Source organism: Ovis aries, chromosome 18, assembly GCF_016772045.2.
Source record: "Ovis aries strain OAR_USU_Benz2616 breed Rambouillet chromosome 18, ARS-UI_Ramb_v3.0, whole genome shotgun sequence".
NCBI lineage: Eukaryota > Metazoa > Chordata > Mammalia > Artiodactyla > Bovidae > Ovis > Ovis aries.
Genome location: NC_056071.1, coordinates 20,889,802 through 20,911,159, shown reverse-complemented (window position 1 = coordinate 20,911,159; position 21,358 = coordinate 20,889,802). Strand labels below are relative to the sequence as shown.

Here is a 21,358-nt window from a genome sequence, read left to right as displayed (position 1 = left end):
CCCAGGAAGGCGGGCAGAGATTACCACCACAGAGAACAGAAGCCACTACCTTTTACTGGGGACGGAGCACGTGCCAGGCACCAGGCCAAGCACTTTACATACATTTTTTCACGTAATCCCCTCCGAACCAAGAGAGGTGGGTGCTGCAATTATTATTCCCATCTTGTCAATGTGAAATAGGGCCTGCGGGAGGCAGGTGCTGGCCGCAGGTTGTGCAGTTGGCTGTTAGCCCCACAGTTGCAGCTCGGCGTCTCCGTGGTCCCTTAGCGCCGAGCTGCAACTGTGGGGCCACGGAGATGCCAGCCCACCAGGCAGAGCTGAAGACAAATGTTCACCTTCAAGTTGAGGCCACTTCAAGGAGGGAGGCCAGGAACCAGCCAGGAAAAAACGTTGAAAGTGCCTTGGGGAATTCCCTGGTGGTACAGTGGTTAGGACTCTATGCTCTCACTGCCGAGGGCCTGGGTTTGATTCCTGGTCAGGGAAGTAAGGGTCCCAGAAGCCAAGTGGCCTGGCCAAAAAGAAAGAAAGAAAGCGGCTTGCATGGGACTTCTCAGGGCAGCCATGACCTCGGGTGCCCGCTTGGGGTCAGGGGACAAATAGCTGATTCAGGCCAATGCAATGTCCTCTCTGCTCAATGGGGTTTTGTTGACTGAAGTTTGCAGGCTTATGGGTTTCTGTGCAATCTAGATTGGAAACACTGTGTCCAGAGTTTTCCAGCCAGGCACTTCTGAGGCGACTGGGGAGGGTGGTGGTGGGGATTCATAGCTCCTTTAATTGCCCAAATAAGGGGACCCAATGTGATTTTCACAAGCAGAGGAGCAGGTTGTTTTGTTTCTGCCCACGTGGCCAGGCTGGACGGCATTGCACACCCGGGGCCCTGTTTCCAGTCCGCATCTCTCCTGTTCCTGACCCCTGCAAAGCCTCTCTCCTGACCACACAGTCACACTCTTCTTTGAAGCATTCCTTTCACACGGACAAGAGACTTCCCCTTGAGGCCTCTGCTGCCTGAGCTGACCCTGGAGCCCCCAGTCCTCCTTCCCCACCTCCTGTTCACTGGGTGAGACCACAAGTGGGGCACCCCCTTCTGATGGCCGGAGGCATTTGCTGTTGATCAACAGCAACAAGGGATCCATACAAAGGGCGCAGACTTCTAAGGATTCCGCTTTAAACCACAGACACAGGCCATTCGCCCTAGGCACCCCGGGCCTTTGGGGAGTTTCGGTAGGAATTCAGAATAGGAGGGCAGGTGGTAGGAGGAAGGGTGTGTTCTCCATGAGGGAGGGGTCTGGGGCTTCAAGCCCAACATCCCAAGTTCACCACAGGCCTGCCCAGCATGGGCTCACTGCCAGAAATATCTAACGAGCCCCCAGGGATGAGACAGGAAACCGCTTCAGGCCACACTCTGAGGGTGCACCCGCTCAGTCCCCAGGGCATTCCCCTCTGGGGCTCCCAGCAGCTGGGAGGACCTGCATGTAGACGGAAGCGGGGCAATGGGGATTCAGGACCTGGAGCGAAGCCAGGGAGGCGAACACTCTGGGTGCAGTGCAGCTCAGCAAAGTGTGGATACTCACACTCACGCACTCAGGTGCTGCTAAACGATGCCAGGCTTTCGTGGGACTGCCCAGGTGGCCCGGGGGCTAAGACTACATGCTCCCAACGCTGGGGGTCTGGGTTCCCTACCTGGTCAGGGAACCTTACATGCCACAGCAAAGACTGAAGACCCCACATGCTGCAGCTGAGACCTGGTGCAGCCTATTAAACAAACTAATTAAAAGAAAAGAAAAAGAGGACCCCTGTGCATAGACTCAGCTTCAAGCACACAGTGGAAAATCTCTTTCTCGAGGCTCCACAGCTTTGAAAGCAGAGTCTACGAATGGCATCTCAGGCCCTCGGCCCCTCAGCTGGCCACCTCTATGCCTCAGCAAACACGCGCGCCTGCACAGTCCTCACAGGCGAGCCCGAGTGTCTTCTCTTAGGGGGTTAGGATTTTACCACACGACTTGTACACAGACCTCCACACCACAGCACCAAACTGACCTGTGCAAGGGGTGCTGGCGTGTGACACAAGCCTGCACTACAGCCTGGCCATGGCGCCAGATGTGTGGGAGAGGGCCAGGCCTTCGGTGTGGGTAGTTAACAACCAAGTGTTCCAGCCGCTCTCAGGAAGCAGGCCCTCTCAGTTCCTCCTCACAGCTCCCCTCTCTGCCTCTCCTTCCCTTCTGTCAACCATCCTATGAGTGGTCCCCGGCCAGCTTCAGAGGTGGACACAATACCTGCTACAGTTGACACACCCCCCTGAGCCGCCGCAGCTTTCCCAGGGCCGGAAGTAGCCCATCAGAGCCTTTGCGTCCCCCCTCAGCTCACCATCTCGCAAAGCTGAGAGAGTGTGAGGGGAAAGGGAGTAGTAGCCACAAGAGTGAGAGCAGCGAGGCAGCAGGCCTGGATCCGGATACACCTGTGAGCCTCAGTCACCCAGCTGGAGCGCTCAACGGGCTGTAGTCAAACTAACGCCCCAGCACTGCCGCTCCCCCAACTCGGGGGCAGAATCAACCCGGCTCTGGGCAGGATGTGTCGAAGCCCATGCTGACACGTGGCAATAATGATAGCTAACACTGACGGAGCGGGTTTTATGTACCAAGCCCTGTCCTAAGGACTTTTCAAACAAGCTGATTTAATCCTCTCAATTCTGAGGTGGGTGTTATCATTATCCCTGTTTTACAGATGAGGAAATGAAGCCCCAAAGAGGTTAAGCAGCTTGCTCAAGGTCACATGGTTACCTAGTGGCAGAGGCAGGATTTGAACCCAGGGCATCATCTCAGTACTATCCTGCCATGTTTCAGACAGGGTTTCCCCAGTGGCCCGGACTTACTTTAAGGACCAATTCGGCTCCTCTTTCTTATTGTAAATGGAATGCTTTTTTAAAATTATTTTTTTTAATTTTCTGGCCACACTGAAAGGCATGTGGGATCTTACTTCCCTGACCAGGGATCAAACCGCACCCCCTGCACTGGAAACTCTGAGTCTTACCCACTGGACAACCAGGGAAGTCCTAGTAAATGAAATGCTTTTAGAAGTGGAGATGCTGTAAAAACAAGGAAGCCTGGTACAGTTTTGATTTGTAAACTCTATTCTATACATCCTTTATTCTAATTCACTCAGTATGACAACCGACAAGTTGAACAGCTTGGAGAAACAACATCTGTTGGGCACCTATATATGTTGCCTAGTCTCATGAAATCTCCAAGATAGCCTTGCAAAAAATCCAATGACAGTGCCCACTTTATGGATGAGCAAACAGGGGCACGGGAAGAAAGGACTCACTTGCTCAGTAGCAGAAATGGGATTGGAATCCAGGTGCCTCTGATTTCAAAGAGTTGGAACAGCAACCAGACAAAAGGGGAAGTAAGGATCAGGGGAAGTAAGGACCAAGGGAAGTAAGGATCGCAAAGAGTGGAGGGCGGGAAGGGAGGGGACCACAGAAGCAGATGTGAGCACCAGACAGGGGACCTGGCCAAGGAGGATGGTGTTCGCGGGTGACCCCGGGAGGGGGTCCTTCGGTGGCTTCCAGCCCCTGGGGCTATCCCACCACGTCTGGGCAGGGGGTGCAGGCTGAGCCGGCCCGCTAGAGTGAAGAGGCGGAGGGAGAATGGGGCACCCGCCGCGGTTCCCGAGTCCTGCTCTGACTTGCTGTAACACCAGAACCCCAGTGTTTACAGGATGGCATCAAGGGCCCCTCCACCCCACGCCGCCCTCCGGGGGCGGCACCGCGGCTGGCTCTGGTCAGCATCAAAGACAAGCAGATGTACAGGCGGACCAGCGGGCAGCCAGCACCGGGGGTGGGGGACATGAGGGTAGCGTCACCGCCGAAAGGGCGCCGTACCAGGGGGCGAAGGAGCGGCCCAAAGACCCCCTCTCAGCCCATTAAAAGAACGGAAGAAAGAGACCTGCGGCTCCACAGCTCCCCTCTCCTCCCCCCCTCCCTCCCAGCAGCGTGCCGGGAGGAGGAGGGCTCCTCATGGACCCCAAGCCTCCGACAGACCCCCTCCCTTCCCCTTTCCTTTGTCACCACCACCTCCGCCAGAGCCACTTCTCCGGCCCCCTCCCCTCCCCCAGACCCGCGCCCGCGTCCTCCGCGGGGTCGCCCAGCACTCACCGAGAGGCAGGCTGATCCGAGCGGTGAGCGCCCGAGAGGGAGACGGCGGCAGCAGCAGCAGCGGCAGCAGCAGCAGCGGCAGCGTGCCCAGCGGGGCGGACGCTCGGCTCCCCCGGCCCATCGCGGCGCGCGGGACTCGGACCGCGGGGAGCGACGGCGTCCTCCGGGCTCGGCTCAGGTGGCTCTCCAGCACTCGCGGGCTGCCGCCCCGAAGGCCAGCCCGGGAGTGGATCGGCCGCCCCCGCCTCCGGACCTGGGGGGCTGGAGCGGGGTGGGAAGTGGGGTCACGTGGGCTGCGCGCACGCTCGCCCCTCCGCCTGCCCCCTCCCCGGCACCGCGGTCCTCCGCCGGCCCCGCTCGATCGAAGCTCGCCCGCGAGCGCAGCTGGGAGGGGCCGAAGGAGGAAGTTGACCGGCTGGTCCAGCCCCTCTCGGCTCAGCTCCTGGCCCGACCTGCCCCTTTCCCCTTCCTCCTTCCTGGGCGCTGGCGGCTCCAGGGGCCCCAGCGGGGGTGCACCTAGTTCGGTGCGCGCCAGGCAGGAGCCAAGCCGGGCTATTAGCAGCAGCAGAGGCCGCGGGAGCGCGGGGGCGCGGAGGAAAGCAGACCCCTGGTTCCCCGCCCCTACCTCTCAGACCCTCCCACCGCCGCCCCGGCCCCTTCCGGCTCCTCGGGGACCCTCAGCGCGTTTGTTTGGGAATACGTGTGGGTCTCTCCACTGTGAGCGCGTGTCTTCTCCCTTTATCCCTGCCGCCTCCCGTCCCCCCCCCGCCTCCAGTGCTCCTGGCACCCACATATCGGTAACCAAATGAACTCCGCCGAGCTGCTGCGGACTCCGGGGCTAGCTGCTTCTGCACCTAATTTTTGCATGGGTTGGTCCATTTTAGGTCTTGGCTGAGGGTTCACTCCAGGCTTGACACTTAATCTAGATGCCCGCGTGGTCATCCACGCTTGGAATTCTGTTCACACGAAGCCAGACCTCGGATGGGGGGGAATCCGGGCAAAATTAGCTTAAGTGGGATAATAGGATTTAATGTACTGCCAAGGACGTGAGACTTCTCCACAACTGCACATGGCCTGGAGCGGATAGTACTCCCTAAGGCTGGAATCCCAGAGCACCCACCCCCGGTCCTCGTGCGTCCCCAGGGGTGGAGTTCAGTTGTGCTGAGACCAGGGTTTTCAAACTGCGCACAGGATCCCTTAGTGGATCTCTGCTGCTGCTGCTGCTAAGCGCTTCAGTCGTGTCCGACTCTGTGCGACCCCATAGACGGCAGCCCATCAAGCTCCACAGTCCCTGGGATTCTCCAGGCAAGAACACTGGAGCGGGTTGCCATTTCCTTCTCCAATAGTGAATCCCTATTAACATTAAAACAAAGAAACTGAATGGAAGATATCAAAGTGCAAAGATCATAGAAAGGATAGGGAACATTTAGGACGCCCAGTTCAGCTTTTCTCAAGTGAGCACAGGATTTCGTGCATGCCTCGTGTGGTGCTTGGGTCCTGTCTGACTCTGCGACACCATGGACTGTAGCCCACCAGGCCCTTCTGTCCATGGGATTCTCCAGGCAAGAATACTGGAGTGGGTTGCCATGCCCTCCTCCAGGGGATCTTCCCAACTCAGGGATCCAACCCGTGTCTCTTACGCCTCCTGCACTGGCAGGAAGGTTCTTTACTAATAGCGCCCCCCGGGGAAGCCCTTGCACAGGATCACAGTAAAATGTAATTTCTTCCGGTAGTCCAAGTCAAAAGGACTTGGAAAACCTCTGCCAGTCATTTCCATGGCAGTAGGGACAGTTTCTCCAGGAATTAGCTGCAGTGGCTGGAAAGTTCCTCTTCACCCCCAGCCCACAATGAGCTTTCTCAGAGCCAGCACCATTGCCTCTTGCCCTACTCCCAGGGCCTCCCACAGGGTGACTGACAAGGGGTGGGCACAGTGCTCACATGGTCCCAGGTCTCCTCACACACAGTCAAGCTTCCATGATCTCTGTATCTCCACCTTCTAGACTGGTGGCCCCCTTTTTAAAGGGCTGTCCAGCACGGGACACAGAATTCTGCCTGGCACGTGGGCAGCACCGACTACCCATAGTTCTAGCATTACCCAGGCCTGGGACACCTTGCCGTATCAATGGTGTCAAAACATCTTTAGTCAGTGACGTCCACGCTTCTGTCTGTAGCTAGGTGTGTGCTCAGTCAGTCATGTTGGACTCTTTGTGACCCCATAAACTGTAGCCCATCAGGCTCCTCTGTCCATGGGATTTTCCCCAGCAAGAATACTGGAGTGGGTTGCCATTTCCTCCTCCAGGGGATCTTCTCAGCCCAGGGATCAGACCTGAACCTCCTGCCTTGGCAGGTGGATGCTTTACCACTGTGCCACCCGAGAAGCCCTGTACCTAGGACCTTTGTCCTAAATTCCAAATGGCCTTGACATTTCTACAAGGCTGTCTTATCTGATAGGTTTCTAAAATTTAATGTGGTTCCAGAACATGCTCCATCAGTGTGAGCTTCTCCATCCCATTTAATGGCAAGTCTGTCTTTGAATTGCTCAGGTTAAAAACTTTAATTCCTTTCTCTTCTCTTGCTCCTCATACTCAATCCACTAGCAAATCTATAATCTGACCACTTACTACCTCCTGGAATCCCAGTTACTGCCCGCTTCTCGTGTCCGACTCTGTGACCCCACTGACTGTAGCCCACCAGGCTTCTCTGCCCGTGGAGTTTTCCAGGCAAGAATACTGGAGGGTGTTGCCATTTCTTACTCCAGGGATCTTCCCAACCCAGGGATCGAACCCACATCTCTGGCATCTCCTGCGTTCAGGCAGGTTCTTTACCACTAGCACCACCTGAGAAGTTTCTACACTTGTTGTTCAATCGCTCAGCCGTGTCTGACTCTTTGCGACCCCATGGAGTACAGCATGCCAGGCTTCTCTGTCCATCACCAACTCCCTGAGTTTGCTCAAACTCATGTCTATCGAGTCGGTGATACCATCTGACCATCTCATCCTCTGTCATCCCCTTCTCTTCCTGCCTTCAATCTTTCCCAGCATCAGGGTCTTTTCCAATGTGTCAGCTCTTCAAATCAGGTGGCCAAAGTATTGGAGCATCAGTCCTTTCAATGAATATTCAGGGTTGATTTCCTTTAGGATTGACTTGTTTGATCTCCTTGCAGTTCAAGGGGCTCTCAGGAGTCTTTTCCAGCACCACAATTTGAAAGCATTGAATCTTCAGTGCTCAGCCTTTTTTATTGTCCAGCTCTCACATCCGTACAGGACTACTGGATTCCAAACCATAGCTTTGACTACCCTTGGGCTTTCCTGGTGCCTCAGCTGGTAAAGAATCTGCCTGCAATCCGGGAGACCTGGGTTCGATCCCTGGGTTGGGAAGATCCCCTGGAGAAGGGAACGGCTACCCACTCCAATATTCTGGCCTGGAGAATTCCATGGACTCTAGTCTATGTGGTCACAAATGGTCGGACACGACTGAGCGACTTTCACTTTGACTACCCTTGAGCTGTTCTCAAACTGTTCTCAACTCAGCAGCCAATGAGCTTTTCAAAAACAAAGTCAGGTCATGGCACTCCTGTGCTCGAAACCCTCCAGTGGTTCTTACAGTAGTGTGCAAGGCTCCAGGTTACCTCGCCCCCACGCCCACTGCATCATCCATTGCTCTCCCCACCCCTCAGTCACTCTACCCCAGGCATTCACGTGGACGAACACGCTTGTGTTAAGACCTTTGCCCTGGCTCCTCCCTCTGCCTGGAGTTCTCTACCCAGAAAGTGATTGCGTTTCTCGTTTCCTTCAAATCTTTCCTCAAAGATCACCTTCTTCGTCACAAAAAAAGAACAAAATAATGTCATCTGCAGCAACATGGATGCACCTAGAGATTATCATACTGAGTGAAGTTAAGTCAGACAAAAAGACAAATATCATATGATGTTGTTCATATGTGGAATCTAAAAAAAGGCTACAACAGACTTGTGGTCACAGCTGGGAAGGAGAGGGTGGAATGAATTGAAACCTATACATTACCATATGTGAAACAGATAGCTAATAGGAAGTTGCTGTGTAACACTGGAGGCTCAACCCAGCGCTCTGTGACAACTTAGAGGGGTGAGATGGAGGTTCCAGAGGGAAGGGATATATGTATACTTGAGGGTGATTTACTTTGTTGTACAGCAAAAACCAATACAACATTTAAAGCAATTATCCTCCAATTAAAAATAAATATAAAAAGGCTACAAATGAATTTATCTACAAAACTGAAATAGAGTTACAGATGTAGAAAATAAACTTATGGTTGCAGGGTAGAGGGGAGGGAGGGATAAATTGGAAGATTGGGTCTGACACATACATACCACTATGTACAAAACAGATAACTAATAAGGACTTAGCACCGGAAATTCTACTCAATACTCTGTAATGACCTATATGGGAAAAGAAAAAAATCTAAAAAAGAGTGGATGCAGGATTTTGTATAAAAGATTCACTTTCCTGTGCTCTTGAAACTAAAACAACAGTGTAAATCAATTATACTCCAATTAAAAAAAAGAAAGACGATCACCTTCTTGAAGAATCTGAAGTTCGCCCAATATTCTCCTTTCCCTGAGATGTTTTTTTGAAGTGCTCATCATCTTCTAATACACTCTATGATTTGCTTATTTGTTGTGGTTTTTCTTTATTGTCTGAACCTCCTACCTGCCTTCTTACCCTCAAAAAATCTTGACTGAGGAGGGCAAGTATTTTTGCTCCTTTGGCTGGTTAAGTAAGCTATCTGTAGCCTCTAGAACAGTGTCTGCCATATGGTTAACTCTCAGTCAGTACTGGCTGAGTGAATGAATAAATGAATGCAGCCTCAGAGTCCAATACTGCAGGCCCATGTCAACTGACAACTGGAGCTCCTTTTTGATATCAACTTTGGTCTGGAATTCCCTGAAACCAGAAATGATGCAATTAACTTTTTTAACCTGCACACAAGACTTTGTATTGATCTCCTTTACATCGGTTCTGGTCCAGATCTCATCCTGTAGAGGTCATTGTGAATATTGATTCTATCATACACTTGGCTTCCCCTCCCAGTTTTGAGTCATGTATAAATCTGATCAGCATTCTTGACCATTATTCAAGTCACTGATAAAAATATTAGATGAGCAGACCTAGCACCCACTTCTTGGTGTCTAAATATCACTCTTCCATAAAAGGCAACAGAACTCCCTGGAGAAATGAAAGGGAAAGTACAAAGTGAACCTGGGACATTGTGTTGGGCCAGAAAACAAGGAAGTGACTAAAGACTAATGGGGTCATGTCAAAAGGATATAGGGCCAGCTTGATGACCAAACTTGGGACCATTTGAGCATCAGAAAGCATAATGAAGTAATAATGGATTCTAATGCATAAAAACGAAACAATCCATTAGTCTACAGTAAAACTCAGCAAAGCAGAGAGAGAAAGAAAAGGGCTAGAAGGAACAATTTTCTCTATAGAAAACTGCTGCCTGATAGACGTAGAGGAAATGATAGACTTAGAAAATCTAGATTCAAGCAAGGATAACTAATGGATGCTAAACCTTTGGGTGGAAGATTGTTAGGAAACTATGTTAACAAGATCTCTGACATTTCCCTGGTTGTCCAGTGGCTGAGATTCAAAGCTTCCACTGTAGGAAGCGTGGGTTTGATCCTTGGTTGGGGAACTAAAATCCTACATGCTGTGTGGTACAGCCAAAAAAAAAAACCCAAAAAGGAAACAAAGTCTCAAAGTCTGACCCACAGATGACTTACTAATGACCAGTGGGAAAATGTTTCTCTAAGGGAGCACACCACTATCTTTTTTTCCCCCCAGTGGCCACCATATTAATCAAGTGGCCAAAAGTAACATCATTGGTAGTGGGACTACCTGATATCATTCACCTCCTGATATGATTCAATAAAAAGTACACAACTCATCAACAATTGTATCAAAAGTACGTAACCCAGATCTAATCATGAGGATGCAACAGGAAACATTCAGCTTCTACAAGACAAATAGCTTGGACTCTTCAAAAAGGTCAAACTGATGAAAAGACAAAAAGGACAAGAGCACTGTTTTAGGATAGAAAACAAAAAAGAAGAAAAAAAAGAAGAAGAAAATGAAAAAGACATGATAATCAAATGCAATATGTGAACCTTGATTGAAATCCTGAAGGGAAAAAAAAAGGCCACAGAGCAACTGAGAAATTTTAACACACACTGTGTATCAGATGATATTATGGCATTATTGTTCATTTTCTTAGGTACAATAATGGTACTGTGTTCTTAGGAGAATGTCATTGTTCTTTGGAGATGCCTGCTGAGGTCTGTCGACGTATCATGATGTCTACAGCTTACTTTCATACGCTTAAGCCAAAACAAGTGGGTTGTGAGGGTGCATTTGTGTATTAGAAAGAGTGTGAGCGCTACTGTGGCAGAGTTTTAACAACTGGTTAATATAGAAAGTTATGGGTGTTTTTATATCGTGTTTTATAAATTTGCACGGGAAAATTGAGGGAGACATTTCCAAAACCAGAGCCTACTGGAGACCTCCACCCAGGTTGAAACTGATCAACATCCTTTGTAGGCTGAATCATGTGTTAGTTACGGTGTCTTCCTTACTGCACCATTCAGCCCACATTTCTTCATATTATCCATAATAATAATATGAGGGCCTTCCCTGGCAGTCCAGTGGAACTAAGATCCAACAAGCCACATAGCATGGCCAAAAAAATAATAATAACAATAATGTGAAAAAATTATAAGAAATCTTACTGAAATCAAGGTCCTAGCTATAGCTATAGCACTGATTCATTGGAAAAGACCCTGATACTGGCAAAGACTGAAGGCAAAAGAAGTGGGTGGCAGAGGATGAGATGGTTACATGGTATCACTGACTTAATGGACATGAATCTGAGCAAACTCTGGGAGATATTGGAGGACGGAGGAACCTGGTATGCTGCAGTCTATGGGGTCAAACTCTGACACCACTTAGCTACTGAATGACGACAACTAACTATAGCATTTCCTTCTATCTTCTGCTTACTGCTATTACCTAGAACAGGGCTTGATGAGTGGTATATGTTTGATTAGAATTTGTTAAGTGCCAGAATCTCCACATCAGGTCTCCCCTCAGGCAGCAACCAGGCTGGTTTGCCTGAGTGTCTTGGCAACACATGGGTGCTCCTCTCTGAGAGGAGGCAGGGCTGATGTAGTCTCGCTTGGTAGTTAATTATATCCCACTCAAACATTTCAAGTGTGTCTTCTGCCAACTCAGTGCAAGCCCCTCAAAGACAGTGACGGGTCTTGCCCCTCAAACCCCCACTGCCTCACATGGCACGCCAGTAGGACCTCCACAGGGTGGACAAAATGCGGTACCTGTTGGCCTGGAGACAAGCCCTCTAACTCACGCCCCAGCATGGCAGCCTTGGGCCCTGTGGGCTCCCCTGTCTTCTGCTGGCATGCTAATTTGTTCTCCCCAGGGTGAAAAAAAAAAAAAAAAAAACCAGGAGGATGACTGACAGAGACAAAACTCACTTGAGCTGATTTCCTGTGGGCTGAAGGGCAGTTCCCAGACCAACACTGTGTCTCCTGTTCCCCTCTGCCACCCTTGGATGTAGGCAAGTCTTTCTCAGCCAGAATGCCGGTGTTTATAAAGAGCTCAGGGGGCCACTTGGAAAGAGTGTAGATAGAGACAAAGCGAAAACCAACGGTTCCTCTGTGCCCCCAGCCAGCAGGATGCAGTCAAGTCTGGCTTCCTTTCTCTGTCCACACTCACACAAGTCATTCCCCATCCATCCTCTCTCTCCTTACTTCTCTCTCTCTCTCTGAGGGTCTCTCTCTCCTGTACACACAGTGAAAGTGAAAGTGAGTGAAGTAGCTCAGTCGTGTCTGACTCTTTGCGACCCCATGGACTGTAGCCCACCAGGCTCCTCCCTCCATGGGATTCTCCAGGCCAGAATACTGGAGTGGGGTGCCATTTCCTTCTCCAGGGGATCTTCCCAACCCAGGGATCGAACCCGGGTCTCCTGCATTGCAGGCAGAAGCTTTAACTTCTGAGCCACCAGGGAAGCCCAAGCACACACATAAGAAGGATAAAAATGCGAGAAGGAGAGGTAAAATGTGCACAGGGATAGAACCCAGGCCTCCCACATTGCAGGCAGATTCTTTTCCAGCTGAGCCACCGGGAAAGCCCAAAATATGCACAGGAATACATGCAAAGAGGCCAGACAAAATGGGGCCACATGTCTGAAGGCAGCCAAGGAAACTTTAGGGATGACAAGAGTAATTTGTACCTTAATTAGGATGTTGGTTTCCCAAGTGTAAACAGATTTAAATTTTTTGATCTGTACACTGAAGATCTATGCATTTTCCTGTATGTAAATTTCTACCTTATACCTATTATTGTGGGGTGGGGGTGGGGGTAAGCAAGGAGACCAAAAGGTAAAAGTATAATAATAATAATAATAAAACACCTCACCTGCAGAAAGAAGAAAATGAGACTAGCTATGGGCCAGAGTTGGGGGTGGGTATGGGATGGGAGCTTTTCCAGGTAAAGAACCCACCTGCCAAAGCAGGAAACATAAGAGGTGCAGGTTATATCCCTGTGTTGGGAAAATCCCTGGAATATGAAATGGCAACCCACTCCAGTATTTTTGCATGGAGAATCCCAGGGACAGAGGAGCTTAGCGGGCTACAGTCCGTGGGGTGGCAAAAAGTTAGTTGGACAAGACTGAAGCGACTTAGCATGCACATATCAGGGGGAGAAGGTGAAGAGAAATAAGAAAGGCTACAAGAGAAAATGGGGCTTTCTAGGTGGTGCTAGTGGTAAGAACCCACCTGCCAATGCAGGAGGCACAAGAGACATGGATTTGATCCCTGGATCAGAAAGATCCCCTGGAGGAGGGCATGGCAACCCACTCCAGTGCTCTTGCCTGGAGAATCCCATGGACAGAGGAACCTGGCAGGCTACGGTCCATGGAGCTGCAAAAAGTCGGACACAAGTGAAGCGACCTAGCATGCACACACACGAGAGAAAATAAAGCAAAGTGTGGCTAAAAATATAAGGCCTCTGTAACCTGCTCAGTTACAAAGGACTAAGGCAGTATGGGCTCAGGGCAAGTGCTGGCCGTGCAATGGTCCATCCAGACCACAGTCAGCCTCTTGAGCTGTCAGTACTCATTAACCATCTATAGGTACAGCCTCCACCCAGGCACAGGCAGCCCTGACCTGGGGCATGGATGGCTCCTGCCAGCCTGCCCCCAGCCTGGCCTGCCGGCTCTCATTTCCACCCAGGGGATCCTGGCTCTCACACAGTCCTACTCTGGGAGTCGTGGCTTTGCTTTGTTTCCCGGCCGTGGAGGAGGGGCCTCTTGCCAAGCCCAGTGGAGCTTGAACCCAAGGTCTCACCCGCCCCGTCCTGGAGCAGCACTGAAGCTCCTCCCATCTCTGGGTTCTGGCTGGCAGGCTGCCTGGCAAGGCCCCACAGATATGCACTGGCTGTAGCCCAGCTCCCCGGGCCTTGGCCCCTTGCCACCATCCCCTCGTCGCCCTGAGCCCTCCTCTCATGTCAACCTGCAGCTGCAGCTCCCCTCCCTGCTCAGCTGGGCACAATGCTGCTGTCTCCTCCCCAGGGGTTGGGCTGCAGCATCAATACATTTTGATGAGAAAGCGACACCAGCTGGCACACCCTGCGTGTGCTTTTAAATCGGCCAATGACTTCCAGATCCTGGGGGCTGGGAGTGTCCCTGGGGCAGTACCCTCTGCAGTGGAGGGCACTCACGGGCCCAGCACGGGCACCACCTTCGAGTCTCACCAGTGACTTTAACCAGGGTCCAGCAATGAATGTAAATGGGCCTAATCTCTCTTCTGCAAACTGTGCTCCTCTTCACTGGTCCCTTGTGTCTCTTTCTTTTTCAAAAATGTTAATTTACTTACTTGGCTGTTCCAGGCCTTAGCTGCAGTATGTGGGATCTAGTTCCCTGACCAGGGTTTGAACCCAGGCCGCCTGCATTGGGAGCACGGAGTCTTAGCCACTGGACCACCAGGCAAGTCCTGGTCCCTTATGTTTCTTGCTCTATGAAGTGGTTCGACTCCAGGGATGAGGCCCACCAGTTCTTCCATAAGAATTAGAATTTCAGCACCATCTGTTATTTTGGGGACTGTAGCAAGCCACGGGACCTCTCAGAACCTCAGCTTCCCCGTCTGTGAGATGGGAATGCTAGCAGTACTCCTGGGCTGTCAGGACAGCTGAGGAGACAGGGCTCACAAGGCGATGGGCAGCCCCGGTGCGCGGTGAAAGCCCAGCGAACAAAGCCGCACGTGTTGTATTATGGGTTCGCCTCATTTACCTAAACATGGCCACAGCCATCCTAAGATGTCCAAGCTAGAGGACCCTCTTCTGGGCTCTCTGCTCAGGTTCGGCCACCTCCTACCAACCCAGTGCTGAGGCTGCAAGTCTCACGGGGAGAAGGAACCGGCTCGCCCAGCCCAGGCCCTGGGTGCGCCTGCTGCGGTGAAGAGCTCGCTGCCCGCCCCAGCGCCACCCCCACCGGGGCCTGTCGGGGCCTGAGTTGGCCACTCCCTGGGAGGGGACCCCCCTGCCCCACAGGGCTGTGGTGCAACCAGCCGGGCTCAGCTTGTCCCTGACTCGACACGGTAGAACACGGTAGAACACGGTAGGTTGCTACCATCACACCCGTGCTCCCGATGCAGGTTCCAGAGAGGCTGTCTGCCTGGGCCCCCAGGCCTGTCCTTCAGGGGGCCCGGAGAGCCTGGTTGATCGGCCTGGCTGACGCGTGGCACCTGTCACCCCAAAGGGGCACAATTACTGTCCAGTGACTCTCTTTCCCCTGAAACCACTGCAGCCACTCAGAGGTATGAGGCAGATGTCCTAGGCTGGGTAAGGATGGGAAGCAAGGAGCATAAGCCTCTAGGATAGTCTGGTTTCCAGACTGGCTTATGAGACCCTTCCAGTCCCGAGATCTCGAGAAACCAGGAATCTACCTCCCCATTCGTCCCCAGTTCTTCCTCTTTAAGTCCCACTCTGAGCCCTAGGCCTCTGGCCATTGCTACATGGAGGGAGAGAAGACCTAGCCAAGGCCTTTCCTCACTCCCAAGAAGGAAACTTCCTACCCAGAGGACCAAGGCTCTCTCATCCCAAAGAGGTGGGGCCCTCCAAGCCCCCGTGGTTCCATCACCTTAGGTCACCTGGTGGCTCCGGCTCTTACTTCAAGAGAGCCTTGCTGTTGGTTCCAGCCCTGCCTCTGAAGAGTGGGCCTAGACAGGTGAGCCCATTGGGTGGGGGATGGACGGGTGGGTTCCATTGATTTCCTGTGGCGCCAAAGACTGCTCTGCTAGAATGGAAGGAAGAATGTATTACTGCCGCGGTGTGCCCACCTGCCAGCCTAGACCACGGCACCAGAACAAGATGCCCACAAAAAGCCGGTATGTGGGTAGCACCCCAGATCCATGCTCAGACAGGGGTCTTACACAGCAGCTCTCCAGGCCTGAGACTCCTGGGATGCCTGACAGCACCCCAGTACTGAGCACCGGGCTGGAGGACACCATAAGGCTCTGAGTGGGCGCAGCTCAGCTCTAGCAAAGGAGTTGGGGGAGGAGGACTTGCCTGGTGGTTCAGTGGCTACTGATCTCCCAATGCAGGGGGCCCAGGTTTGATCCCAAGTCAGGGAACTAGATCCCACATGCCACAGCTAAAGATCACATACGCCAACACTAAGATTGAAGGTCCCACATGTCACAAGCAGGACCCGCCACAGCCAAAATAATAGACGAAAATATATTTTTTTAAAAAAGGAGGGGCTCTAAGGGGCCTGGACCCAGGGCCTGATCCACCCAGTCCACTCTGCAAGGGAGCAGACCCACCTTGCTCCTCTCAGGCTCCTCCTCTATGAACACTGCCTTCACTCTTTCCTTACAGCCTGTGAGCAGTGGAGCAGAGCAGGGAGTCCCTTAACCAACAGAGTCGGCCTCAGTGAGATGTGAACCCCAAGAATGATGACAGTAATCAGCTTTTATTTGATTTCAAAGAGATTGTTGCCCTCCTCCCCTCCCCAACCCAAAAAAGTGAAGATAATTTGTTTGGGGCATTTTCGTCTGAAGACAGGAACTTTTAGAATTAGTCTTTATTAGGTAAAAAGAAATACCAGAATTAAGAGTTATTGGTGTCCGATGCAGGATACAGCATGCTTGGGGCTGGTGCACGGGGATGACCCAGAGAGATGTTATGGGAAGGGAGGTGGGAGGGGGGGTTCATGTTTGGGAACGCATGTACACCCGTGGTGGATTCATGTCAATGTATGGCAAAACCAATACAGTATTGTAAAGTAAAATAAAGTAAAAAAAAAAAAAAAGAGAGTTATTGGGGCTTCCCTGGTGGCTCAGAGGATAAAGTGTCTGCCTGCAATGCAGGAGACCCGGGTTCGATCCCTGGGTTAGGAAGATCCCCTGGAGAAGGAAATGGCAACCCACTCCAGTATTCTTGCCTGGAGAATTCCATGGACAGAGGAGCCTGGTGGGCTACAGTCCATGGGGTCGCAAAGAGTTGGACACGACTGAGCTACTTTATTTACTTACTCACTTGACATGAATTATTAGGCAAATTATGCCCACCTAAGGGCTTCCCCAATGGCTCAGCCAGTAAAGAATCTGCCTGTAATGCAGAAGACACAGGAAACTTGGGTTTGATCCCTGGGTTGGGAAGATCCCCTGGAGGAGGAAATGGCAATTCACTCCAGTATTCTTGCCTGAAAAATCCCATGAACAGAGGAGCCTGGTGGGCTATATTATGGGGTCACAAAGAGGCAGACTTGACTAAGCATGCACGCCCACCTAAAGCAAAACTGATATTTATAAGGCTAACATTTATTGCGGAGAAGGCACTGGCACCCCACTCCAGTACTCTTGCCTGGAGAATCCCATGGACAGAGGAGCCTAGTGGGCTGCAGTCCATGGGGTCGCTAAGAGTCAGGCACGACTGAGCGACTTCCCTTTCACTTTTCACTTTCGTGCACTGGAGAAGGAAGAGGCAACCCATTCCAGTGTTCTTGCCTGGAGAATCCAGGGACGGCGGAGCCTGGTGGGCTGCCGTCTATGGAGTCGCACAAAGTCAGACACGACTGAAGCGACTTAGCTTAGCAGCAGCAGCAGCAGCAACATTTATTGAGTACTTTCTATAACCAAGGCACTGAGCTGAGCTTTTTTACATCCAATCATTTACTTACATCTCACAACAAGGTGAAACAGGAATTATGATATTCCCACTTTATAGTTGAGAAATGGGGGCAGAGAGAGGTTCAGGGACTTGCTAAGGTCACATATATGGCAAGTCAGTACTAGGACCAGAAACTGGATGGGACTCCAGAACTCTGTGGAGATGCTCTACATACGGCAGAATTTCAACCAGGGTTTTGTCTCAAGCTATAACCATCCCCCTCTTGATAACATAAGCTACTGTACTTTCCTCCCTCTCTCCCTACCCCTTTTTTCCCTTCTTCTTTCACTCATTCAATATTTCTTGTGCACTTGCTGCATCTAAGCATCGCTAAAGTTGAAGAAACTGACATGGTTCTGCCTTCACAGAGCTTCCAGTTCATCAAGATTCCTTAAATTCTTCTTCCCAGAGAATACCCATTCTTGTCCACATTTCTTTAGACACTTTCACTCACCTACTCCTTTGTCTCTGATGAAGGGCCAGCCCGGCAGAGCTCCAGACGTGCTGCCAGGCTTCAAAGGCTAGAATCGTGCCATTTTCAACTGCCATTTCTGGAATGGCTCCTCTGAGCTGCCTCTGCACTCTGCTCAGATTTCCATTAAGGCACTCGTGTTTCTGTAGTGAAATACTCATTTACACATCTCATTCTTCTCTTCTACTACAAGCTCCTTGAGTGCAGGGACTAGACCTGCCTAACTCAGGTTTTTAATCTCCATCCCCAGTGAAGAGTTTGGAAATAGCAGGCATCCAGGTGGCTCAGACGGTAAAGAATCAGCCTGCAACGCAATGTTCGATCCTTGGGTAGGGAAGATTCCCTGGAAAAGGTAATGTCTACCTACTACTGGAATGACTACCAACTCCAGTATTCTTGCCTGGGGAATCCCATGGACAGAGTAGTCTGGTGGGCGACAGTTCATGGGGTTGCAGAGAGTTGGACACCACTGAGCGACTTTCATTTTCAGTAAATGTTTACTAAAATGAATAAGTGAGTTTTCTGTTCTAGCTGACTGTCTCAAATCATTTCCAAATGATTCATTCAGGTGTTCCTTCCTGGATCTTTTTTTCCACCTTCCTCTTAATCTTTTCAAAGGAAAGGCACCTCTCTGATGTGGGACGTCCCACTTCCCTGCTTTAGGGCAGCCAAAGGATTTCTTGCTCACACAGTCTCAACAGATTTGTTGGCTTCATAAGAGCCAGTATTTTGGAAAGCTGCTGAATGCTTGTTCCCTGGGTTTTTTTTAGGGTAATCCCGTCAGATAATACATTAAAGCAAGAGTTCCAAGGTATAGGACCAGGGAGAGAGACTCTCTGTTTTCCCCAAGATGCAGCCTCCATTCCCCATCTTCAGTTCACCAGCTGCCAATGTCCTCATCTTTAGGCTGCCTGTCCCCAAAAGTCTGAGCCCCAGAGAGACATAACCCAGATTTCCCTGTTATTGTTGTTCAGTTGCTAAGCTGGGTCTGACTCTTTGAGACCCCATGGACTGCAGCACACCAGGCTCCGCTGTCCTACACTATCTCCCAGAGTGTGCTCAAATTCATGTTCATTGAGTCAGTGATGCTATCTAACCATCTCATCCTATGCCACCTACTTCTTCTCAGATTTCCCTGAACTTCAGTAATAATAAGCACCAGTGCAAAGAATCGCACAGCCCGGAAGTCAGGAGACTGGGTTCAAATCCTGACCTTGCCAACTCATTATCATCTTGGGAAGTAATTTAACTTCTCTGGATTCTGTTTCTTCTATGAAAATAAGGGAGTGGGACTGGGTAGATTTCTGAACCAAAGGCTAAATCATCTCTGGGCAAAAAAAAAAAATTCTTAATTGTGCGCTTCCCAGTCCTATGGCATTCGACTCTTATAAGAAACTTGCAATTCATAAGCCAAACAACATACATTACTGGTGAGGAAATGTGAGCAGAGGTCGATGACCTTACACAGGTGACCCAGGCCCCTGACTCTTTTTGCCAGACCAAGATGGTTCCAGAGAGCCCACTGGGGCAACCTCAGTTTCCAAGACCCCAACGTCCTTTCCCTCCTAACCCCTACAACCACGTTGTCACTCAGAGAATAGAAGCTATGACAGAGAACCTGATTCACGGGTCATAGCCAGGGCCATATGAGGAGGGGCCCAGGCCTTTCTCAAATTCCGAATGATCTGCCTCCAGGAGGACCACTGCCTCTCAGTTGCAGTTTTGGCTCAGAGGCCCGGGGTGGCCATGGGAACGTGGGCCCAGCCTCCCGCGTTCCCATGACAACAGGCTCCCCCAGTGGCGGCGCGGGTGCCCATCAAAGCGTGCAGGTGGCGCACTTTGGGAGAGGGGCCCGGCGGGAAGTCGGGGGCCGGGGCGGCGCCTGCCCCCGGGGTGGCCTCCCCACTTCCGATCTCCTCCTCCCAGGGCCGCAGTTCCCGCCCGCCCTGTGCCCTTCGCCTACCTGAGAGTCACGGCCTGTGCGCGACCACCGCCCACCACAGGGTCACCTCTGCTCGGCGGGGCGGCCCTTCTTCTCGGTGTTCCCAGACTCGTCCCTGCTTCCAGGCCCCGCCCGACGCACTTCCCGGGGACCCGGGATGTGCCTGCAAATACCCTAGGTCTGGCGCCGCGTCCCCGGAAATGCAGGGCAGCCGCCAAGCCCCGCCCCTGCCCATGTTGTTGGAATTGTCCGGAGGCGCCCCCCGGGGCTTGCTCGCTGTCCAGCGGGCTCCAGCCTTCGCCCCCTGGCATTGATGGCGACATAAGTCTCGCTGCTAGTCCCAGTCGGGACACGTCCCCGAGACTGCTTGGCTGCCCTTAGGCTGTGGGGCCTCTAGCCGCCCAGCACCACCTCCATTTTCCGAGCCTAGGCCTGGCCTCACTTATGCCCGGCAGGCAGCAATTTGACTAGCTGGAATTCGGAGGATGGGGGTTGTTATCTTAGATCTGTTATTGAAACAGGCTTGGGTTGCCTTATCTACACAGGCTTGAAAGTGAAGTCGCTCCGTCGTCTCCGACTCTTTGCGACCCCATGGATGGTAACCTACCAGTCCCTGGGATTCTCCAGGCAAGAGTACTGGAGTGGGCTGCCATTTTCTTCTCCAGGGGATCTTCCCAACCCAGGGACTGAACCCGGGTCTCCTGCATTGCAGACAGACACTTTACCGTCTGAGCCACTGCTTAGTAAAGCCAAATCACTGACATCTACCACCACCCCGGGTCCCCTGGTGGCTCAGTGATAAAGAACCCACCTGCCAATGCCAGAGATGCAGGTTTGATCCCTGGCTGGGGAAGATCCCCTGGAGGAGGGCATGGCAACCCACTCTAGTATTCTTGCCTAGAGAATCCCACAGACGGAGGAGCCTGGAGGGCTGCAGCCCATGGGGTCACAAAGAGTCGGACACAGACTTAGCCACTTAAGCAACAACTACCACTGAACACTGAACTGGCTGTGTAACCTAGGGGGAATTTCTTAACCTCTCTGAGCCTTGAGTTCTTCATCTGGAAGGTAGGCCTCAGAGGAGCAACAGACCTCACAGGGTTGCGGTGAGAAGTGCAATTATGTAGGCACACACCTGGCACATGGTCAGCTCTTTATAATGGTAGCATTGTTTACAGTCAAAAGCAAGGGAGAGCAGGCTACAGAGCCACCTGCATGAAACCACTCACTTCTCCACCCAGAAATTCTGCTCACCGCGTCCCCTAACCTGCCATGGGCCGGGCTGTGGGAGTGAAACGAAAGGAGGAGATCTGCGGGAGGGGTGAGAGATAGTTATAAATAGTATCTAGCATTTATCAAGTGACCTTGGCTCGTCCCTCTCCAGCCCTTGCCTCCTGGCTTTGCTGTCTGAGGGTGGTTCCAGAAACAGCCAGTTCTGGGCGTGTGAGTAGCTGAGCTGGCCAGAGCTGGCCAGTCAAGGAGCTGGTGAAACCAGAGGCTGAGAGTCAGCTTTTTTCCTAGGCCAGGCTAGGCTTAGGTGCCCTCTGTGGCCTCTCCTCTGGACA

General features: G+C 51.8%; 1 protein-coding gene across 2 annotated transcripts in view; it reads right to left on the bottom strand.

Annotated features, from left to right (window-relative positions):
- Positions 1-19,939, bottom strand: part of SEMA4B (semaphorin 4B) — a 42,610-nt gene extending 22,671 nt beyond the window's left edge. The window contains exons 1-3 of one of the 2 annotated variants that reach the window (XM_060401645.1): positions 19,815-19,939; positions 15,347-15,502; positions 4,154-4,414 (exon numbers count right to left, since the gene is read on the bottom strand). In XM_060401645.1, coding sequence (XP_060257628.1) covers positions 4,154-4,274 — 121 coding nt within the window. In that variant the 5' untranslated portion in view covers positions 4,275-4,414; positions 15,347-15,502; positions 19,815-19,939. The remainder of the gene's footprint in view (positions 1-4,153; positions 4,415-15,346; positions 15,503-19,814) is intronic. The other variant, XM_042235091.2, reaches the window with a different exon arrangement.
- Between the last annotated feature and the right edge of the window lie 1,419 nt (positions 19,940-21,358).